Source organism: Caenorhabditis elegans, chromosome II (genome assembly GCF_000002985.6).
Source record: "Caenorhabditis elegans chromosome II".
NCBI classification, from domain to species: Eukaryota; Metazoa; Nematoda; class Chromadorea; order Rhabditida; family Rhabditidae; genus Caenorhabditis; species Caenorhabditis elegans.
Window position 1 is genome coordinate 1,253,072 of NC_003280.10, and position 22,518 is coordinate 1,275,589.

General features: G+C 38.2%; 5 protein-coding genes and 1 non-coding gene across 7 annotated transcripts; 3 read left to right on the plus strand and 3 right to left on the minus strand.

The window, feature by feature from the left end:
• The first annotated feature begins 2,865 nt into the window (after positions 1-2,865).
• clec-119 (C-type LECtin) lies at positions 2,866-5,304 on the plus strand. Its single transcript, NM_061532.5, has 9 exons — positions 2,866-2,942; positions 3,023-3,320; positions 3,430-3,898; positions 3,944-4,168; positions 4,218-4,390; positions 4,439-4,536; positions 4,588-4,702; positions 4,752-5,055; positions 5,136-5,304. Exons 1-9 carry the CDS (start codon positions 2,940-2,942, stop codon positions 5,266-5,268), a joined length of 1,818 nt encoding a protein of 605 aa, NP_493933.3. The 5' UTR covers positions 2,866-2,939; the 3' UTR covers positions 5,269-5,304.
• Positions 2,912-2,932, plus strand: 21ur-12864. Its single transcript, NR_050832.1, has one exon.
• A 558-nt stretch (positions 5,305-5,862) lies between the features above and the next one.
• Positions 5,863-9,978, plus strand: clpr-2 (Calpain catalytic domain-containing protein; the record flags this gene model as incomplete). 2 transcript variants are annotated; one of them, NM_001322708.2, is made up of 10 exons in its annotated part: positions 5,863-6,319; positions 6,367-6,566; positions 6,611-6,686; positions 6,791-7,014; positions 7,059-7,233; positions 7,282-7,381; positions 7,429-7,616; positions 9,049-9,252; positions 9,297-9,447; positions 9,763-9,978. In NM_001322708.2, 10 exons carry the CDS (start codon positions 6,294-6,296, stop codon positions 9,925-9,927), a joined length of 1,509 nt encoding a protein of 502 aa, NP_001309563.1. The 2 variants fall into 2 exon arrangements, with proteins under 2 accessions (NP_001309563.1, NP_001379964.1); NM_001393002.1 differs by lacking the exons at positions 5,863-6,319; positions 6,367-6,566; positions 6,611-6,686; ... (2 more) ...; positions 7,282-7,381; positions 7,429-7,616 and having other exon boundaries at positions 9,059-9,252; positions 9,763-9,927.
• Positions 9,916-13,819, minus strand: oac-30 (Acyltransferase; the record flags this gene model as incomplete). The annotated part of the gene is made up of 11 exons (NM_061534.4): positions 9,916-10,165; positions 10,211-10,490; positions 10,544-10,649; positions 10,703-10,823; positions 11,345-11,655; positions 11,703-11,823; positions 11,871-12,209; positions 12,606-12,734; positions 12,788-12,959; positions 13,008-13,100; positions 13,716-13,819. The coding sequence occupies 11 exons, from the start codon at positions 13,817-13,819 to the stop codon at positions 9,998-10,000; spliced, it is 1,944 nt and encodes a 647-aa protein (NP_493935.3). The 3' UTR covers positions 9,916-9,997.
• A 2,649-nt stretch (positions 13,820-16,468) lies between these two features.
• Positions 16,469-18,843, minus strand: srw-66 (G-protein coupled receptors family 1 profile domain-containing protein; the record flags this gene model as incomplete). Its single annotated transcript, NM_061535.3, has 7 exons — positions 16,469-16,525; positions 16,666-16,831; positions 16,880-17,002; positions 17,272-17,384; positions 17,436-17,559; positions 17,684-17,962; positions 18,545-18,843. The coding sequence occupies 7 exons, from the start codon at positions 18,841-18,843 to the stop codon at positions 16,469-16,471; spliced, it is 1,161 nt and encodes a 386-aa protein (NP_493936.2).
• Positions 18,844-20,097: 1,254 nt separating this feature from the next.
• Y57G7A.5 (Coiled-coil domain-containing protein 96) lies at positions 20,098-22,468 on the minus strand. Its single transcript, NM_061536.4, has 6 exons — positions 22,302-22,468; positions 21,234-21,459; positions 21,114-21,185; positions 20,425-20,544; positions 20,242-20,379; positions 20,098-20,195 (listed from the first exon to the last, which is right to left on the minus strand). The coding sequence occupies exons 1-6, from the start codon at positions 22,418-22,420 to the stop codon at positions 20,136-20,138; spliced, it is 735 nt and encodes a 244-aa protein (NP_493937.1). The 5' UTR covers positions 22,421-22,468; the 3' UTR covers positions 20,098-20,135.
• Between the last annotated feature and the right edge of the window lie 50 nt (positions 22,469-22,518).

Here is a 22,518-nt window from a genome sequence, read left to right on the forward strand (position 1 = left end):
GCCTTTGCCTATGCCAATGCCTATGCCTATGCCTATGCCTGTGCCTATGCCTATGCCTATGCCTATGCCTATGCCTATGCCTATGCCTATGCCTATGCCTATGCCTATGCCTATGCCTATGCCTATGCCTATGTCTATGTCTATGCCTATGCCTATGCCTATGTCTATGCCTATGCCTATGCCTATGCCTATGCCTATGCCTATGCCTATGCCTATGCCTATGCCTATGCCTATGCCTATGCCTATGCCTATGCCTATGCCTATGCCTATGCCTATGCCTATGCCTATGCCTATGCCTATGCCTATGCCTATGCCTATGCCTATGCCTATGCCTATTCCTATGCCTATGCCTATGCCTATGCCTATGCCTATGCCTATGCCTATGCCTATGCCTATGCCTATGCCTATGCCTATGCCTATGCCTATGCCTATGCCTATGCCTAAACCTAAATCTAAGACTAAGCCGACGACCTAAGTCTAAGCATAACTCTTTTACTTAAATTTTCACTTTCTAGAAACTTACTCCTTGCAAATTTTCGAAATTTTTTGCAAACAGGTAATGTTTACTTTCACCACCCGGAGGTTGTCTACAATGTTGTTTTCCCCGGTTTTTTCTAACCGGTGCCAGGTGCCAATTGAAACATTTATGTGTCTGGGAAGTAGCAGGAAACTGTCCGAAAACAACAACAAAATCTTGAGAAATTAGGGACTCTAATAGAAATGCACCGTGTAAGTTTGAAGGCTTATATCTTGGCGGTGGTAGATTTTTGCGACAAATTGTCAACTGATAAAATACGCGGCAAACAGTGATCTACAATTTGGTAGTTAAAATATTTTTGACATCTCAAAAATCAAGTGAGATACAGGCCGACAAAAAAATATTATTTCAAAAAAAAATAGTGTTTCCGTTCCGCAAATCACCGTTCCTTGTTGTTTTATGTCCTTTTCAATTTCAAAATTTTATTTCAATTCCGGAGTGAAGCCCACCACTACCAGTCAGTGCCACTCGTGGGGAGCGCCGCCGTCGCTAGAAATTCACACGGTTTAGGTGCCCGTTTTTTTCTAGCAATCGGTGTTTGTACAGAATTTGTTTGCAGTACTGTTTATTATGGAAGTTGAGCTAGGTACAGTAGCCAAAGCTTATGGAATCAGGGTCCTGTGAAAACTAAATTACCCCCTTAGATCCTAGATCTAGAACCTACAGTAATCTTGCCTTAGATTAATTTGACGGTAGTCTTACCGCAGTTACAGTAAGATTGGTTTCTCATAAAGGTTACATAAATTCAACATTTGAAAATACAGTAATCCTGCCAGAAAACTTCTTAAATTCCATTACAAAAGCTACAGTAACTTTCTCAAAAAACAACAATAATTCTGTCAAAAAAGCTACAGTAATCCTAACAAAAAAACAGTAATTGTGTTTTTAAAAAAATTAGAATTAAATCGGCAAGAAATCGAAACGAAAAAGATTAATCAAGATGGTTGGTCCCCAAAAAACAATGTGTATCGTTGTACATAGGGGGTTGTAAAGATCAATACAAACAGGATTCCCACAGGGTAGGATCATCATAACAGTACATCAGTACGCATCGTAAGTGTAAATGCCTTCTTGAAAGAGCTAATATTTGAATATATAGACCATTAGGTCGTAAACATGTGTCTTTTCATGGAGGGGTGGCGATGTGTTGGCAGCTAAATGTATCTCCCTTCAAAGAAAATTTGAGATTATGAGAGTAAAGGAGAATATGAGGAAAAGGTGATTGATGAATAAATTGTATAATATGATGAGCATTTATATTTCATGGTACGCACCCACTAGAAGCCGATTTTCAACTTTAGCTAGGTCCGAATTTTGTCAATGTAATCTTTAAAGAAAAACTAAAAACTTACGAGTTGTTAACCTATCAAAAGTTTCGAATCCTGATAGTTTTTTTTTAAATTCAGTAGACTCTCATATAAAAGGAAAAATGACAAATTATCCGCAAAAAAAATTTGCAAAAAAAACATAGTACCGCTAGGTCGCAGGTCGTATTCTTGCCACCCCTACCCGCAGCTAAAGTAACATTATTTTTTAAAAAGTTACAGGAATCCTACTTTTAAAACTACAATAGTCCTGCCAGAAAACTTCTGAAGTTCCATTTTGAGAAACACAGTAATTGTGTTTTTAAAAAAAACTACAGTGATCCCAACTTTGAAACTACAGTAATCTTGTCATCTACAGTAATCCTAACAAAACTACAGTAATCTTGTTAGAGTGCTAAAGTAACCCAGTCCAAAAACTACAGTAAAACTGTATCAAAACAGTATCAAAACTCTACGTTAATTAAATTTTAATTACATGTTAAATTAAAACCTCTTAAAACATACCACAAACTACAGTATCCCTCCAATTCTAAAACTACAGTACCCCCCACTTAGATCCTGGATCCAACACCCAACATCACACCTACAGTACCCAATCTTCTCCGCCGAAAAATTCAAATTCCGAGTGTCCTTGATGGGGGAGAAGCTTTTGGACGAATGTTTGCGTGTTCAAAACAACAACATTTTCAAATTGACCGGCTGGAGGAGAGATCAGGTAAAAGCATGGAGACGCAGGATTTTTGCCTGAATGTTTTGCTTTGCCCACCACAACTAAACCAAGTATTTTGAAGGTGAACGGGGTGCTAGAAGGGGGAACGGGTACAGGGCAAAATTTTGAAGGCAAATTCAAAACACGTGAAGTAATTTTTTTTAAAACTAATTTCTAATTTTCAATATTTTGAAAAACCTCAACTTTATAAAATAATAAAAACGTGTAAATGTGGAATAAAGCCCTTATCAAGATGAAATGTGCATAAAAGAAACGTTTTTGATCAGAAAATTCAGTTTCTACTATTTTTGCAATTGAAGAGAACTTCTATAGTGGCAGTTGCTATAAACAATCAAAAAAGCAGAAAATGGTGAGTTGGGGTCTTTTGTAAGGGTACGGTATGGGGTACTGTAGAGGTGACTTCCAACCCTGAAACGTTAAATTTTCCAGCTTCTTGCCTTCTTCATCGCCCTGCTCATTCCAAGAGCACACTCAACGACATTGACTTTTAGTCAATTTCAAGAACTTCACAGCAAGACAGCCGATATGACATCAATGAAAGTGTGCTGGATGCTTGGTGGAGACATTCTTCCAGTGGACGCCAACATTCCTGAAAAAGGACACAAATGCACTGCGACGGTTGACAGATGGTCCTCAAATGCGAAGGATGCCAAGGAAGCGTGTGCCAGTCGGATCCCGTACCACATCGATTCAGCGCAGTATGGAACTAAGACGCAGTGCACTTTTCGTGAGTGAGGGGGTTCTGGCTACTGTAGGAATACTGTAGGGGTGAACTGTAAAGTCTCTTGCTAGCTTTACACATTGTTTATCGTTTACTCATCCATCAAATTTTCCAGTAATCAACTTGGCATGTGCAGAAGATCACTGGCAAATCCACGGAAAGTGCTACCGACTTCACAACGGAAAGTACACTTGGGCCCAGGCCAAGGCTATCTGTCAGACGGGGGTTGGAGATGATGTCAAATCTCAAGTCGCAATATTCTATTCGGAGGCCTTGAGCATCTACTTGAACGATATGGAGAACATCGGTGCTGCCTGGGTGAATGTTCCGAACCTCAACGACTACTTCACGAATCCTAACAATGATCATGGTGGAGTGTACATTCAAGGTGCAGCTTACAAGTATGACACTCGTCAGGGAAGTATTATGATGTTCAAAGCTGAGTCGAAGCATCAAGTGATCTGTGAGTACACACCTCCAACGACAATGGCTGAGATGTTCCATCTGGCGAAGGTCTACGCACAGATCTACCCGATCGGAGTGTACTCTCATGGAGCCGTGTTCCCGACAAGTAGCTATGTCAGGTAATATTTTGAATATCTCTGCTGCCTTACCATCTTAATTTTCAGAATCACCCAAACTGACATCATCGCTTACAATGGAAAGTTCACGGATAAGTACGGAAACGAAGTGGAGAAGTTTGATGCAAGTGGCCTCGAGAAGAAGTGTGCAAGCATCGGAAATATTCTGAATGTGAAGAGCTATCCAGTGTCCGGTCACGCTGATGATTTCAATGCTATGAAGAGTCTGCTCAAGGGTCATCAATGCTATTTGACGAGTTCTTACAAGAATGAGTTAGTTACCTATCTGTCGAGTTTTCTTCAAAATTATAAAAGTTTCCAGTGGTTTCAAGAAAACGGACTACCGAGCAAAGAGCGGCAATAACAGCTTGGAGGGGGGAATCTTCGAGGGAGCATCTTCCGATGAGTACTGTAACGCACATAGTCTCAGTATGAGTACAACCGAACGACTTCCGACGATGGCTGCTACAGGAGCATGTGCGCTCTGTGCAATGCGTATGTTCTAGACATGGGTCTATAAACTCAAATGGACTGTAATTTCAGACCAGATTCATTATGAGTACGGGCCATGTCCTGATAAGCCAGATTGGATTGACGAGGTGTATCGTTTCGAGCGGCCGTCTCGCGTCTTTTGTCATTACGTAAGCCTGTTATTGTGGTCAACTTTCATAAAAATCCTGAGAACTTTATAGATCAATAACCATGAAGTGGAGACTCGTGCGGATGCAGTGGTCAGGTGCGAATCATTCGGTGCGTCTCTCAGTGGAGTCGATTCAGATCCGGAATTTCAGGGTCTTGCACAGAAACGTGAGTTTAAAATGTTGGCCAATGCGAAATGATTTTCGAATGTATTCAGTGAGTCCAAAATACCCGCCAGGCAATACGGTCGATATTACACCTCACAGCCGTACGGTATATTTTGGTGATGCCAATAAAGGTGCCATTCGAATTGACGATCATTACTGGCTTGGCGGAATCTCCCCATGTGAGACCGACTGTTCAGGTGGGCCGACTGGTGTGCGGGAGGCGAGTTGGGATGCTGGTGTGGCGGTCAATACAACATTCCTGAACAACTACAATCATGATGGACATCCGTGGAATCTGCTACCAGTGACGCAATACGTGTCATTCCGAAACGACTTCAATGCTTTTCATATTCAGTGAGTTTCTACCATGTTTGGGTTTCTTTCTGAAAATTCTATCCTACCGTAGAGACAATTTCGAATATTGTTTTTTGCAGTCCACTAGATCACTATTACACTAAGAATGGGTCAATTGTGCACTACGAAAAAATGTTCTTCGTGTGTGGAAAATCAGCACATCTGACGCAATCGACTACGATCAAAAGTGCTCTCCAACAAACCAGTACATAATTGTGATCGAGATTTGAATAAATTTGTTTTGTGAAGGCCCAGCGTTTTGTTATTTTACAGTACTACTATTATATCTGTTTGAGCAAAAGATTTCAGCTTTCAGCTGCATGATTGAGTTGTTCTATCTTACAAAAGTCTACCAGCAGATGTTCCTAATCGGAGCATATACTCATGAAGGCGTATTGGGAAATTGGCACTTTGTTACAGTGCTATTTTCAGGATCGTTGAGTGCCCGCCGTGAGCTTGATTCTGGAGTTTTTCGGATAAAAATTAACGAGTAACCGTTTTAAAACACGGGCTATCGAATGACATAGGTCTCATATGCAACTCCGATGGGTAATTTCCTATGGGCCCCTAGTAAGTCGACGCATTAAGTAATCTGTGAGTCGCAGTATGAAGTCACGTTTTTAGAAAAAAAAACAATTCCTTGTAAAAGTCCACTGTTTTATTGGTTTTTTTTCACTGACTGCAAAAATAGCGGAAATATAAAACTTTTTTATAAAACACGACAAAAAAAAACTACGTGGCCTTTTGACAATTATTTCCAACACATCAAAATCATCAAAATACGGCGAATTTCGATTATTTCTGTTTTTGAATTCCTAGTGGCAATGTCGTTCACTCTGCTGCCCACCAGAGAAGAGGTTTTCAGGAAAAGTGATAAAGAATGTGATAAACTGGCAAAGTCATTGAAGTGAGTTCAGTTACTTGAAGACACAAAATCACCTGCAAAGAGCCACAAGCTTGGCTCGGTGTTTGTCGACGAAGAATTTCCTCCTAACGACACCTCGCTAGGAGATTTACCAATAAAGAAAGACTATCCAATCAAATGGGCAGCTCCTCAAGAATTCGTGTCAGTTCCCCCGGTACGTCACGAGACAGATTCATGGACAGTTTGGCGTGATCCAAGGCCGTTCCAAGTCTTTCAATTGGGAGTGGGAGATTGCTGGCTGATTGCGGCCTTGCAGACAATTGCAAGGCGCAAGACACTGCTTGATCAGATAGTTCCGAAGAGATGGTTCACGATGAAGCACGGTATCGCTCAGATTCGGTGAGCTATCGGATAACTTGTAGTATTACCTTAATATTGTGATTTAGACTTTTGATAAATGGAGAATGGAAAGTGATTAAAATTGATTTTCACGTTCCAAGCTCGTCGGCATCGTATGAGATATTCACACCTATGGTCAGAAAGCAAGCGTGGGCGGCGTTAATCCAAAAGGCATTCGCAAAGCTTGGAGGATCCTATGCAAAGCTACACGGAGGCTTCGCAGATATTGCGTTCCTTCAATTGACAGGTAACTGAAGGTTAGCACCTTAATCTAATCTACTTTTTTGTCAGGATCATTCACTTCCACCTATTATTTGAATAAGCTCTCCAGTGATAACGATATCTGGGACTTCATTTTAAGCATGCAGTGAGTTTGCTTGAATTTCTTTACCGAATACTTGTCGGTGTGTTTGGTTGTTTTTAAGCAACCAACTTACATTGTAAGCTGTTATTTTTTCAAGACTGTTTCAGAAAATCAAAGTTTCTTGTGACGGCTTGCAGCACTTATTGTGAGGAAGGTTCTGAAGAGTGGGATATCTTTCTCAAAAATCAAATCAGTCCAAATCACGGGTATTCAATTCTGGATACAAAAATTCACGAGGGCCACCGACTCGTCTTGATTGGTAACTTTACTTACTCTTTGCCAGATCAAGGCACGGGTACACTGAAATGGGGTCATTTACCGAGATTCGATGGCAAGTTCCAATTGGAAAGAATATACTGATAAATTATGATTCAGAAAAATGCCTTTGTGGGAATATTTTCGACTATGTTCTCTCAACGACTAGCATCCATTGGGTGGACTTGCATATTTTGTCTCGATTCTTTTCATGCTTTGAAATTTGTCATTATCGTGAAGGCTGGAAAGAAATCCGTTTTCGAAAGACTTTGGTTCCAAAGAACGGCAAGACAGAGTAGGCATGCCCAATCGTTATAATAATGAGTTGTTTCAAACTTTTCAGAATTTTAAAACTATTTCTCAAAACAAGATGCGAGCTGGTTATTGAGGTTATCAGACGAAAAGAAGCGCTAAGATTAGAAGCGGAACAATTGAGAAATAGGGTGAATTTGTGTTGAAAAAGACGCTAAGTTAACCAATCGAAATTCAGTGTATACTGTTCTGCATTGTTTATTCTGCAACTGCGGACAATAAATGTGATAAGATTCTGATGATTACTCATGCATATGACTTGAATTTGGAATTAACACCCGGCACACTTGATCCTGGAACATATTTGATTTCATTTGTGATCCTTGAAGATTACGACGAGCTGGAGTTGGATTGGGTCATTCGAAGGTGAGAATGGATGCATTTCAAGGCTTAGGCTTAAAATAAGCAGTATTCATCCGGCTTGCGCTGCCAAATCTTTGTATCTCTGTGTGATTTATACAAATTTCAAAACTTTGCAAACTCACCTGTACGTTCTTGTAATCAACGACTAAACATCTTGTTTGAAACCTGAGACCATATTTATATTTTAATTTAATTTAATTTAATTTATTACGATTTTTAGTCGTGAAAATAATATGCACAACAGGCAAAAAATAATAATAGAAAAAATACAGACAGAACACAATAGAGAAAAAAAAATCAATAGGAAATGCAAATCGGGAATATTCAAGGAGAGATCAAGACGTGGAAGGGAAGAGGACAAATTAAGAATAATATCAGATCAGTGTTGTTTCATAGTAGAAAGCGTTCTGTTAACAAAAAAGTGTCTCCTAAGTTTAGTTTTTCCTGTGCGCCAGACATATTTCTTTTTAGAACGAGTGTGGGTCTCTTGTTGCTCAAAAAACTCAGATGTTTTTAAGTTTACTTTACCAGTATTCATTCTGATTACTTGGATTCTGTCAATTATTTTACGTCTCGTGCTTAAGGTTTGAAGGTTGAATAGTTCGTTACGTTCCATGGCTGTTTTTTAATCTTTATCAGTTGGATTAATATACCTTTTTTTGATTCTACTATAAAGGCGCCTAGTGAACGCGTTTTGCACAGACTCTATTGCTTTCTCATCCGATTTTTTCGTCGGAGAAGACACTACTGTTCCATATTCTAGACGAGGACGAATGAAAGTTTTGTATAAAAGAATCATTAGGTTTTTATTGGAGGTACTGTACTGGTTAAAAATGTTGGCCAGCTGAAATTTCGCCAGATTGATAGATTTCTTCCAATGCTCCGAGAAATCCAGTTTTTCTGATATTAGAAATCCAAGGTCTCTGGTAATTGTTTTTCGCTCTATAGGGTAACCGTCAAGGTGGTATTTGAAATCTGTTCTACGTTTTCCTACTGTGACGTGAACTGTCTTAGATTGGTTTAGAGTGAGTTTTGATCCCCTTGTCCAATCTACTACAGCATCTAGAGCAGACTGTAAATTGTTTTCGCTTTCAGTCTTAGGGGTCGATACATACAATTTCGTGTCATCTGCAAACTGCTTACATGCTACTTTTTCGGGTAATGTTGAAGATATATAAAGCTTCTATTTGAGAGAAATTCATTCAACCATATCAGTAAGTTTTTGCTCATTCTTAAAGATACTAGTTTGTCTAGAAGTAAATCGTGTGGGAGCCGGTCGAATGCCTTGGAAAAGTCTAGATATATTATATCAACTTGGTCGCCGTGATCAATACTGTCAGTCCAATCATTCATTGTCAGTCCAATCATTCATATATTTTGAAAAATATTAGGAATTATGGCCTAACCAAATTGAATAAACAGTAAAATTTTCCAGCCCGTCTGATATGAGCTACATGACGTTTGATTTCATCAGTCACCCCATCGAATCACAACTCGACGACATTCAGCAATTCATTATAGAAGAGGGCGAAATAATCAAGAGCGACACTGGTGAATTGACTGTCTACAAATTGGGTGGCCGTTATTCCAATGTGTTTGTTTATGAGAACAATTGTAGATTCAACTTTATTAGTGTGGAGTGGGTCTTAAAATCGGCCAAATGAACTATAGCACAAATTACAGAGGAAGCCTGTCGAATTCTTTGCACAATAATTATTTAACTGCAACAAATGGATTGATTGATTCGAGTTTTGAAATTCCACCGCAATCTCGTGTTATACTAGAAGTAGTCTCGTGCGAATGGGAATATTTCAGTGCCAATTTCAATATTGAGGTGAGCTTCTTTACAAATCTGGGAGCGCAATACAAAGACTGTAAGAGCAGTGTGAGGGAACCCGAACAACAAAAGATTTTATATTTATTATGGGGCTTTGATATGTTATGATATTCGTTGGGTAGAGGAAGGCAACTGGTGATCACACTAACAAATAAGCTTCTTCATATCATATGTAAACGTATCATTAGGGTCCCGTAACTGCAATGGTACCGAAAGGGTATCATAAGAAGACAGCGAAAGGCACTATGAGATCGTTATAAGGCCCGTTAGAGTAGTGTATCAAAACCAGAATTCAAACCTAACTTTTTTCAGTTCAAAGTTCTTCCCTTTATGTGGACTGTTTGTTACTGGTTCGCGCCACTTGTGGAATATTTTGTTCCTGAATCTTCGTTCAACTACTCGTTTCAAACTCCAGTCGTGATCAAAAAGCGACAGGATCACAGATGGACAATTGAGGAAAAGACCAAGAAGGATTGAACTTTATTTACAGTAAGATATTATTAATCGAATAAATTACAAGGTTCAAAATAATTTTTGTTTTATTACATCACATAGAGTTCAAGACCCCCTCGACTATCTTTTTGAGTATGGGCTCACAGAGCTTTACACCCGCCGGCAGCAGATGCCCAGTATTGTCATGATAAGAAAACAAAGAGGTCCGATCAAATGTTAGATACTTTTCCCTCTCCAAAAATGCAGGATTTAGATCGATAAACTGAAATGAATCCCTTAAAATGGTGTAAGCCAACCTAAAAATTACCCGGCACTTTTTGCATTGTCTCCCCGCGATTTCGAATCTTTTCTTTACATTTTTTACATCCTCGTCCGCTTTTTTGCGATTCAAATGTAATTTTTCCATATCCTCTGGATTTCGCATCACATTCTGCAGGAATACATTCAAAAAGTTTGCTGAATAAGTTGGAAGGGCCCCCAGAATGTACACTTTCCGGGCGTGGCGTTCATAAAATTCAATATTTTCCGAGATCTGATTCAACAAGGTATCGTTAGCCTGAATAAGGGCTTTCAGAGATCGGGAGTATCTGAAATTCAATTTTCGAGAATTTTTGGCAAAAGCTGTTCACGATCTTCCTACTTCGCAATGATAAAGAGCACATCTGGCTTGTGCCGAGCCACGTGGCTTTTGAAAGTTTTCAGAGCATTGCTAGAGTCGTAGGAGTCCGCATATAGCGTAAATCCTTCTGAAAATCAGTAACTATGCAGCTTTTCCTGTCAAAATTTTAGTCTGTCTTACCTTGAAGCGAGTAGTACCGGTAGTCCGAGTAATTTTGCTTGAAATGCGATTTTATCGGGTTGGTGAACTGCATAACATAGCTGTTTCCAATTGTCATAACTGACACGTTTCCGTGTTTTTTCTGAAATTTTGCAATTTTTTTCAGGTTGCTGTAGCCCTACCGTATACCTATAATATCAAAAACTACAGTACCCCTACACTCTCAGAACTTTACAGTAGCGTCTAGAAGCGCCCCCTCCCTTTGAGGGGCAGACGTCAATCGTACTGTACTCCTACAGTGCCTTGTGAAATCCTACCGTGCCACTATCGTACAGTACTATTATATTCTCAGCGTGTGTTGCGTGTTTCTACTGTGATCATACAGTAACCCTAGAGAACCATATATCTACAGTACCTTTAAAAATATTGTACTGCTACAGTAACCCTAATTATTATCTTCATGCTACAGTACCCCCCAGCACCAAATTTCTACAGTTCTCCTAGAGTGTTCTTCTACAGTAACCCTACAGTAACTTACCATTACTCTCTCCCACCCTACTCCTTTATTACATTCTACAAAGCTCCTGCACAACTTTCAGTACAATTACCATACTACTTCCTACCCAGAAGACCCTTCTCACCTACAGTAACCCTTGCACTCACCGGGTACCTACAATAGGCGTAGACAATACTCTTATCTCCAGGATCAATCAGCTTCCTCTCAGCACATGTGCCATTTTTCATGTGATCCAATTGCGAGTATACATTTAATTGGTTCAGATTTCTGTCCACAATTTTTTGAATTACAGCCGGAACGTGTTGCTTCCAGAACTTTTGGTTTTCGACACTATACTGCAGTAAAAAATTTGCAGAGACTAAAATAAGCAGGAGCAGGATTAATGGCTTGAAGTCTAGCTGGAGGTACTGCTTTTCGAAAAGGTGGTGCAGTGCGATAGAGGCGAGAACGGTGGTTACTGTAACAATGATATTGTAGGTTTGATGTACTAGAATCCAAACTTACCAATACAAAAAACATAACTATTCACACTTGACGTCAGGAAAATTGAGATAACTGGCCAGTGGACCAGGTACGTGACATAGCTGATATCTCCGATGTAGCTCAGAGTTTTAGAGTTCAGAATCTGATTTTAAAAGGTTACTGTGAATTTTTCTCACCGCAAAATCTTACCTGATTACTCTCCGACTGCAGCTTGATTATGAAAGCTGTCACCACAGTAACCAAGGGCCTGATCACCAGAACATTCACATCGTAAGGCATAATGCAGACCCCTAAAACTACCAGGGCTACCGTAACCTGATCATCTTCAGATATCCAGGTTGGCTTAGCGGTTTCAGATTTTTCAGAATTTTTTTCTGGAAGCTTTTGCTCAATTTTGCTCCAGAATAGGGCAACAAATCCCGCTGAAAACTGCCATAATCTGAGAAACATGAAGTTGAAGGCAAAGGAGTCGAGGACTAGGGCAAAGCAGACAAAACCGATGGTAGTGGTGAGGATGGCCGCCAGGAGCTGAAAATAGGTAATGTTCGGGTACTGTATGGGGTACTGTAGAGATAACGTCGGACTACTGTAAAAGTATTTCTGGTGTACTGTAGGATTACTGTAAGGGTACTGTGGTTGAAGAGGTACTGCAGACGTACTGCAGGAGTACTGAAGGGGGTGCTATAGTGGTTACTGTGCGGTACGGTAGACTTACTGTAAAAGTACTTTAAGGGTAATCCAGGGTACTGTAATTGTTACTGTAGGAGCATATAGGTGGCTAAACAATAATCCAAGACTACGGACAACGGAAGATTTCAAAATGTTTACAGTAACTCTACAGTAACCCTACATCAGCCCTCCAATTACAGTACTCTCACAATATATGCTAGGATACTGTAGGATTACTGTATTGGAGTACTGTACCTTCAAATAGTCGCTCTTCAAAATTTGAAGCGCAAAAAATATGCACGGTACAAGTAGGTAAAACTGCATTTCCAGGGATAGCGACCACAAATGCAAAAAAGCGTTGATAGCGGTGGATTCAGCTCGGAACTGCAAAAAAAATTAACTTTCATTCAAATTTTGACCTGATTTTCAAAATTTACACTATTAAAATAATCTGCCTGATCATGGATCACAAGCTGATTAGTCATTAGAAACAGGGAGGCAATGGAGTACCGATTACTGTTCTCCCATAGAATGTATGGAAGCCATAGATGCACCATGATTATTATTAAGAAGATGAGGAGATAGTAGAGTGGCAGGATTCGGCGGAATCTGAAAATTTCAGCAAGTTTCAAAATTACCAAGCTTCACGGATTTTACCTCCTGTAGTAAAACTCCAAAAAATCTCGAATCGAAGTCAGCTTCGACTTGGTAAGGTTTCTGGCCATCAGGTAGCCGGATATGACGAAAAATCTGAAATTTAAGTATTTGCTTACAATTTTTCCAATAGCGTGCCTAAGCCTGAGAATAAGCCAGAACCTAAGCCTAAGAATAAGCCTTAGTCTGGGCCTTAGTCTAAGACAAAACCTAAGACTACGACTAAGGCTAAACCAAAGCCTAAGCCTAAGCCTAAGCCTAAGTCTAAGCCTGAGCCAAAGCCTAAACATAAACCTAGGTTTCAGCCTAAGCCTAAGCCCTAGACTAAGCCTAAGCCTAAGGTTGAGCCTAAGCCTAAGTGTATGCCTAAGCCAAAGCCAAAGCCTAAGCCTAAGCCTATGCCTACGCCAAAACTTAGACCTACTCCTAAGCCTAGGCCTATGCCTAAGCCAAAGCCTAACCTTAAGCCCAAGACTACAACTAAGGCTAAGCCCAAGCCTAAGACTACAACTAAGGCTAATCCCAAGCCTAAGCCTACGCTTAAGCCTAAGCCTAAGCCCAAGACTACAACTAAGGCTAAGCCCAAGCCTAAGACTACGACTAAGGCTAAACATAGGCCTAAGCCTAAGCCTAAGACTAAGTCTAAGTTTAAACATAAGCCTAAGCCTAATACTACGACTAAGTCTAAGCCTAAGCCTAAACCTAACTTACATATCAACTCCGAGAAATCCATTGAAAAACAGATTAGGCAACAAATGAAACAAAAACACTGAAATTATAGCAATTCCACGTAGGCATTGGATATCCTGACGCATATCTGAAAAAAAATCAGTTTGTTCGTGGGGGTTTTGAAACTAAATGAACTTGCTAAGACCTTTGCGGGGCGGGGAATATCTGCGATCATTTTCACAGAATTTTGCGCGTCAAAATAATTAGGATCGTGTGTATTGACGCAGCTGATCAAAGATAAGGGATATGTTTCTTGGCGTTTTTGGGATAGGTGCACAAATTGTGTTATAACTTGAAAATTGTAGGTTTTATCAAAAAATATTTAACGAAGTAAATGTTAAGAATAAAATTTGCTACATTTTACTAGTGGACAACTTTTTTCTAGCTTAGTTGTGGGAAGAGTTATAGCGGCTGACACCTCAATGCTAGTTTTGTAAACTCAAGTGAGCCCGTAAGATGTCGGCCGCTTAACTTTTTCTTAGATTTTTATGTAAGAAAATGCGGCCGAATGAAGTGTAAGTAGCCTATTGGGGCTGTAAGAATTTTCCACGAATTTTTTTAAAACAAAACCTTTCGTAAGATTTCCGAAAAAAATTCGCAAGTGAAAATTAATTCCCATCAGAAGAAAGGCATCAAAAAACATTCATCACCGCCCTTATCTTGATAGAATCTACAAAAGCTACAGGATTTTGCATCTTCTTCCACTTGAAAATTTCTTCTATCCCAACGATTTTTGTGTGACATTAGAAAATTAGGCAAATACGTATGTTGTTTCGCTGCCACGGAAACCCATTACGCAAGCAAGTTTTTCGGTTGCCTCGTTGATAGTTTGGTTCCTACGTAGGGCAGCTTAGTTCAACAATTGGCTTTTTTAATAAATAATTCTAAAAGGGGGTTTTTGTAGCAGCCGACATTTGCCGGGGCAAGCGAAGACACTGTATTTCCACTGCATAAAACACGGGCCCACTTTTGAACCCCGTTGAGTGTCGGCCGCTATAATTTTATGAAGTTTTTGATAATTTAGGACAAAAACACAAATATATCCCATTTCCAAATATTCCTTATCAAATATTTCTTATCTATGTTAGCGGCGTGAAAACACACACAATTTCCCGAAAAAGATCGAGATCTTTGAAAGAGAAATGCCGCTCATAAAAGCTGCAAGGAATTTTTTCTAATGGGACATTGTTGGGTTTCGTGTGCTTAAAAGAGTACCAGTAAGATGTCGGCCGCTATATTTTCCAATCAAAAAATTAGAAGTTGTTAATTGAAAAGATGTAGTTGATCTTGAATTGAACATTTTTTAAATCTAAACAAATTAATTTCAATAACGTTATAGATTTCAACGAGACGGCCAATTTACTTTTTTTACAAACCCGTGAATTGTCCGCCGCTATAACTTTCTCTAGAATTTAGCAGGAGAAAATTGTTAACTAGTGTAACATTGCAAACTTACTTTATTATTAAAATTTTTGTAACAAAATGTTTTTTTTTTTGGAAAAATATGGTGCCCGACATCTCACCGGCCCACTTGAAATTGCGAAAAATTGGGCAGGCCCTTCATCTGTCGGCCGCCATAACTTTTTCCACAGTTCAGCAAGAAAGAAGTTTTCAACTAAAGAATTATTGTAAATCTGATTCTTAACATTTTTACAGTTGAAAATTTTTTGAAAAACCTCATACTTTCGAGTTTTGATTATTAGATATTCATAGGTAAAAGTTTTTTTTTTATACTTTTGTTCTGCAAAAAAAATATAGCGGCCGACATTTTTTGGGCCCTAGCGCAAAAAAATTAAAAAATTTCTGTTAGGTGTTGGCCGCAAATTGTTTGGTTTTTTCGGTAAAAAATGTTTCTAAATTCCAATTTTTCTGACCTTTCCGCACCTGATCGCTATGCAAATTACCCATGGCCCATAACTTTTCTATTTCAAACTTCAAAAATCAGTAGGTCAAAGTTTACATTTTTGCCCCTTTCTCAGGACTTTTATTAGAAATCTGAACTTTTAATTTCGCACATAAATAAATTTTCAAGTTTTTCGCTAATGACCAGTGACCATTAATCAGGTTCTCAGCTAGTATTGAAAGATCAAATTTCAGAAAGATTGCGCGCGGAAGAGAAGGTGAAAGCAAACTACGTTCGATCAGATAGAAGGTACGGTAGGGACAGGATTTGCAGGAAGAGAAATACTTGATTTTCTGATATGGGGGATGATGTATGGGCGATCAGAAAGAACGTTTGGGTGTTATAGAATACATTATAGGAAAGTTAAAAATTGAAAACACTAACCTTGAAAGTTTGAAATTTTAGTTTCAATTTCAATTTCGCGCCTAAATTTTTTGAAATTTCTTAATCTGAAACCTGAAAGCGTTAAGGATTTTTTTATTGGTTAAATTTAAATTTAAATTTTGCGCCAAAATTTCAGGAAATTCGAAATTTTAAACTTACATTCACTTTTTTCAAAAAATTTTTTTTTTAATTAGGAAAACTTATAATTAGATTTCAACCCAAAATTTATAGAAAAAATTATATTGGAACTTTGTTGCAAATACTATTAAGAAATTGTATAATATTGACGAACCCGTGAGATGTCTGGTGCCGTGTTCTGACGCTAATTAAACCCGGCAAAGGTCGGCTGATGTGTTTGAAGTTAGAGTATGCAGCAGCCGACAACTGCTGGGTTTCGCTGTCTCAAAAAATGACGGGAGGTTTTTTTTTGAAAAGTTTATTCTAAAGATTATTGAATAGCAATTCGTCTTGCAGGTACATTTTCTTGGGAGGTTGTGGATGTCACCTGAAAAAAAATTTAGACAAAAATTCCTGATTAATGAACTAGATTTTACGTGAAAATGCACTTATTTTAAGCCCATTCTCTATTTTTTGAGAGGTAAAAAATTTGCATTTTTGAAATTTTCCAATAAATGTCCAACTTACACTTATCCTAGAGGTCTTCAAATTTTTATAAATTCTCTCACAAAACAGCAATTCTTTTGCAGATTTCCGATACTGTGAATGTACGCCTAGGCAAATCAAAAAGTGAACACTAGCGTTGATTGCCACGAAAATTGTAAAAGCATCCATCAAATCGTAGTTGATATCTCTGAAATTTCAGATTCCCAGCATTTTCAGCAATTTTTCCAGCACATACCGAAAAACAGAGCGTTTCGGTAAAGTCCCTTCAAGTATATAGCAGATCCCAATTGGACCTTCTGATATCGTAAAGGTTACTGTCATTAGAATCACCATTTTCGTAGTTTGGTCGGATTTTGTGCTGTAAAATTGTGCTTTAAAAGAAAAGTAACTAAAAATTCGGAATCCTTATGAAAAACTGTGTTAGAAAACTTTTTATTCAAGCTTCTAGCTAAAATTTTAGTTTTGAAGGGGTACTGTAGCTTGAGAAGTACGCAAACACCAAAGGTCTTACGACAAAATGCACAGATTTCTAAAAGTGTCTGGAAAAAGCCACTTAGGGGTAAAAATATACGCTGAATTCAAATTTTGGAATCAAAATTTCATTCGGCGTCTAGTTTTTTAGCAAACCTTTCCAGCCTGCTCCCCATTGAAGTTGAAGTTTTCCGCCGGAGCGCAATTGCAGCTCTCAGCTGCTGAATTAGTAAAAATGTGAAAATCGGATAAATTACTGCTGGAATTATCTGGAAATGTTTGGTCAAAAGTTTTAAAAATTTTTTGGGGGCTCAGTCTACCTTGCTAAGGCCATCAAGTATAGTAAAAACAGTGAGAAGTGGCGTTTGATCAGCTTTTGAGTACGCTTTAGCCATGGTTGACATGTATTCGGAAACTGTGTAGTTTGGCGGAAACTGGGAGCATCTGGAAATTTTGAAAATTTCGAAAAAAAATTCTGAAAACATTTTTTTTTAATTTTTTAAAAACTTTTTTTTTGAAATTTTTTTGGAAAATTCTAAAATATTTATCCCAAATTAAGAATCCTTACTTTTTTGGTGGTATCCATGGCTTAACCTCAACAAATTCATATCTCAACCAGAAAAACAGTGTGATTCCCGAGCTCAGCACAAATCCAATAGCTATAGAACAAATTGCGAACCGAGCTTTGGAAATTGTGTCAAATTTCCGATTAAGTGCAAATTTTATGATAAAAAACCTCACTATGGTCATTAAAACTCCAAAAAATGACGTCATGCGGCGGGTAATGTCCTGGAAACTCAGGAGCCAATAATCCAGGAGCTCCATGGCATAGCTCAGCGGTGGAGTGCTGGGAAAAGTTGATTTTTTTCAATTTTAATGTTGAGTTTTTATCATAAAAATATATAAAAATTAATTTTCTGTGTAAAATTCGAGTTTTTGTGGTTACTGTAGCCTCAAAAGTGCGCAAACACCTATCGATGCACCATGTCTTACGACAAAATGCACAGAATTTTAAAAATGGCTGAAAACACGGGTTTAGTGTAAAAAACGGTGAGGAATTTGAATTTTAGTTTTTAAAATTGTGTTCGGGTTACTGTAGCTTGAAAAGTACGCAAACACCGTTAGTACACCAGATCTTACGACAAATTGCACAGAGTTGAAAAAATATTTTGAAAAAAATTATCTGATGCAATTTTCAAGATTGTCGTGCAAAACTACGTTTTTATTCAGTCATTTGTGGTAAAACCCAAGGTTTCCAGAGTACGGTAGCCTCAAAAATACGCAAACACCGTGCGCCTCACGACAAAATGCACAGATTCATAAAATAGGCTGAAAAATGCGTGGCAGGGGTAAAAAGATGCAGGGAATTCAAATTTTTAGTCAAAAAATTCAATTTCTTGCTCTGAAAATTAAGCTTTTTACTACTTACCATTTGTCATTTGGATGAACAATTAGAAAAATGATATCATAAATGGCATAACTCATATTAACAAGGTCACATATGCAAATTCCAATCATAATTATATTTATACTATTCAATCCCATCGATTTCCGTGTTAAAATCGATAAATGTATACAATTTATGAAAACGGCGACGCAGGCAAGCCAATTGTAGGCATTTTTGGATTTTTCCGCGAGAAAAAATATGAAATTCGCGATTTTTACCAATATTTTTTTGTTAGAATCGCTGAAATCCTTGAAATCCGATTGGAAATAGCCGATAGGCATTTTGAAATGCAAGCGCGCTCTGTTGAGAATTTTCTGAAATTTTTTTTTAATCTTTCCGCTCTTAATGAGTATCAAGTGGTGTCAGAATGTCCCATTTCGTTGTGATCTACAAAAAATGCGGAAGGTTAGACGCAGACCTCTTAACTGATTTCGCATGGTTCGCATGGCTGACGTCACAGTTTTTGGGAAAAAAACTCACGCATTTTTTGTAGATCAAACTGTCAAACTGTGAAACTTGAAGTTTTCGATGTTTTTTTTCGAGACAACGTTCTGAAAATGCACCCAGAAACACTAAAAACCAACAAAACTAAAAAAAAAGGTAAACATATATTTTTACACTTGAAAATTTGATTATACCCTACTGTGAGCAACTTGCCATTTAAAATTGATATCATTGTTATCAGCGAAAACAAAAAAGGCAACATGTGATTTTTAGCATTTTTCACATTGAAAGAGTGAAAATTAAAAAGTTGTCATTTTCAGATTCATAAAATGTATTTTAAAGTATTTTTCAATGAAATAAAACAAAAAAAATCGAATTTTCATATTTAACTTCAATCAATTGATTGTAGAAGGATTGCCAGGAAATTTGAATTCCCGCCAAAATTTTTATTCCGAAAATTTGAAGTTTTAGCAAAATAAATTTTCTCAGAAAATTTGAATTTCCCGCCGAAATGTTTCCTAGTAAAATTTGTAGTGTCCGCCAAAAAATTTCTCATTAGTTTTGAATTTCCCGGTAAATTTTTTTTTATCGAAAAGTCTTTGAAAAACATACTTCAAACTTCAAAGCTGAAAATCAGGCAGTCCCATTACGGTCTGATCTACAAAAAATGCGAAATCAGTTGAGATCTCTCCGTCTCTGCTCCCGCATTCTTTGTAGATCAAGGTAGGTCAAACCGAAATGAGACAACCTGACGCCACGTGTACCCTTACAGCAGGGTTGGGCGGCAATTGCCGTTCGGCAAATTGATTTGTAGACAAATTTGGCAAATCGACAAACCGGCAATTTGCCGGTTTGCCGGAAATTTTAATTTACGGCAAATTGCCGACTTGCCGATTTGCCGTGAGGAAACTATTAAGTGTGAGGAAGAAAAAATTTTTTTCAGAATTTTTCGGTTGGAGGTTTTTGAACACTTTTCTTATCAGTTGGTCAACTTCCAAAACAGCAATTTTCCAATTTTTTTTTCGCATTTCTATGTTTTTTTTTCTATGTATATACTTCATTTTTGTAGGGTTCTGTTAAAGTATCCCAAAAAAATTTCAAATCTTCATTTCTACAGTTCAAGTTCTAATTAATCACGTTTCATTGGGGGAAGAGTGTCCAAAAAGTCCTGGAGCTTCTTGGCGGGGAGCTGAAAATTAAAAATGTTTTATTGAAAGTTTATGCAAAAAAATTACATCTTTCATGACCATTCCGGTTACTTTTTCACCCAATTTCTGCACGGGATTCATCAAATTCGGAAAATGATCACAGTTTGGGAGTTGCATTTTGAGAATCTCCAGCTCCCGGTTCACACGGACAATTTGGGTGGCGAGCTGCAAAAAAATTCAAATTTTCAGGCCAAAAACCAAAAAAAAAACCTCCGTTTCCAGCGGCTTATACGGTTTAACGATAAAATTGGCCTCAATTCCCGAAGTTTTACTGGTTACCGAGGAGACTGGCCCAACGTCCACTGTCAACTCGGAGCGAAGAGATCTGATCTGAAAAATTGGAAAATGAGGGGGTTAAACTTAATTTTAGACAATTTTTAATACAAAATTCGAGTTCAGCTGCCTTTTTTACCCCTATCCCGGCACTTTTCGCGCGATTATAAAAACCTGTGCATTTTGTCGTAAGGTCCTGGGTGTTTGCGTACTTTTGGGGCTACAGTACCCCAAATTCTTCAATTTGATGCTAGGAAGGCAGGAAAAAATGTTTTTATGACAGAAGAAAAACCCGGAAAACTCAAATTTCAACGTTAGTGTTTTTGAAACTGTTCGAAATTTCAAATTTCCACTTTTCTGCCAAGTCTCAGAAGGAATCTCCGAAAACCTTTGAAAAACGTTGCCAAAATCAAATTTAAGTGTGAAATTCGAGTTCACCGGCATTTTTTACCCCTATCCCAGCACTTTTTGCGCAATTTTAAAAATCTGTGCATTTTGTCGTAAGAGCCTCGGTGTTTGCGTATTTCTGGCGCTACAGTAACCCGAATTTTGCAAATCCCAGTTTTCTAGGGTAATTTTTTACGGGGGAATCCGAATTTCACACTGATTTCCTTTCAAAATCTCACATTATCTCTCAAATCCTTCAGCTCCATCTCATTTCGATCGATTTGATTGAGGAATTCGTCCTGTTTGGCAACCTAAATCGATTTTTCAATAATTTTCCCTCAATTTCCAGCTAAAATCACCTCTTTCTCATCCTGCTTCACTCGATTATGAACGGTAATGTACAAATGGAGAAGTTCTCTCAGGTTTTTCTCAAAACTATACACATTTCCGTCGGCCGTCTCAAAATTTCTCGTCAACGAACGCTTGGAACGGTTCAGAAAGTCACCAAATTCTTCGGAAAGCCGAGTTCTCAGACGAGTTTGCTCATCGAGCACATGCTCGCCGAGTTTCAGCAGTTTTTCGTGTCTAAAATCATAATTGAGATGGAAAACTCAAAACTCCCGCGTGATTAACAGGCTGCAATCGCGCTTCAAGGCAAATTTCTCAACGGAGCGCAGTTGCAACATGTGTAAGGCGGGAATTTGAATTTGTCAGTATTTTTTAAAGAGATTTTCAAAAAAAATTATCATTGGAGTGCACTTGCAACACGTATCTGGCAAGAAATTCGAATTTCTGAACATTTTCAGAGGAATTTGCTATTTTGTCATTGAAGCGTACTTACCAAAAGCGCGACAAGCGGGAAATTTGAGTTGGAGCACATTTGCAGCAAAAATCTACACGTAGTTTCAGAAGTTCCGGCAAGATTCTCATCAGAGCACACTTGCTTTGCTCTTTTTGAATTTTCGCAAAATTTTTTTTTTTTTTTAAATTTATTACGATTTTTAGTCGTGAAAATAATATGCACAACAGGCAAAAAATAATAATAGAAAAAATACAGACAGAACACAATAGAGAAAAAAAATCAATAGGAAATGCAAATCGGGAATATTCAAAGGAGAGATCAAGACGTGGAAGGGAAGAATTTTCGAAATTTTCTCGATGGAGCGCTCTTGCAACAACCGCTGTCGGAAAGAAATTCAAATTTTCTCGAGAATTTCACAATATTCTCACTGGAGCGCATTTGCATCACGCGGTCAGCAAGAATTCTTATCTTTCTTGTCACATTTTCATGAAATTGGCAACATTCTTATCAGAGCGCACTCGCGAGTTTCGCAATTTTCTACACTGGAGCGCTCTTGCAACGCGCGCGCGATGATGAGCGGGAAATTCAAGAGAATTTCGCAATATTTTCATCAGAGCGCACTTACTTCTCCTTGTCCTTGACCACCATCTCCTGCAGATCCTCAATCAATTTCGTCTGAATCTCGACAATATCCGTCTCGGTGAGCGTCGCCACTTCATCAATGTCTTCAATTTCAACTTCCATAGAGACTCGACTTCGCTCTTTTTATTTGCTAACAATTGAGAAATAATCGATTTTTGTGATTTGGATTTATTGATTAGCAAGGAGTGTTTTTTCAAAGT

Coding starts and splice junctions, on each gene's coding strand:
- clec-119 (NM_061532.5), top strand. Junction 4,169..4,217: donor ACGAGTTCTTACAAGAATGA/GTTAGTTACCTA, acceptor AAAAGTTTCCAG/TGGTTTCAAGAAAACGGACT. Junction 4,391..4,438: donor ATGTGCGCTCTGTGCAATGC/GTATGTTCTAGA, acceptor CTGTAATTTCAG/ACCAGATTCATTATGAGTAC.
- Y57G7A.5 (NM_061536.4), bottom strand. CDS start 22,420: ATGGAAGTTGAAATTGAAGACATTGATGAAGTGGCGACGCTCACCGAG. Junction 21,460..22,301: donor GTGGTCAAGGACAAGGAGAA/GTAAGTGCGCTC, acceptor TTATGATTTTAG/ACACGAAAAACTGCTGAAAC. Junction 21,186..21,233: donor TGAAGCAGGATGAGAAAGAG/GTGATTTTAGCT, acceptor AAATCGATTTAG/GTTGCCAAACAGGACGAATT.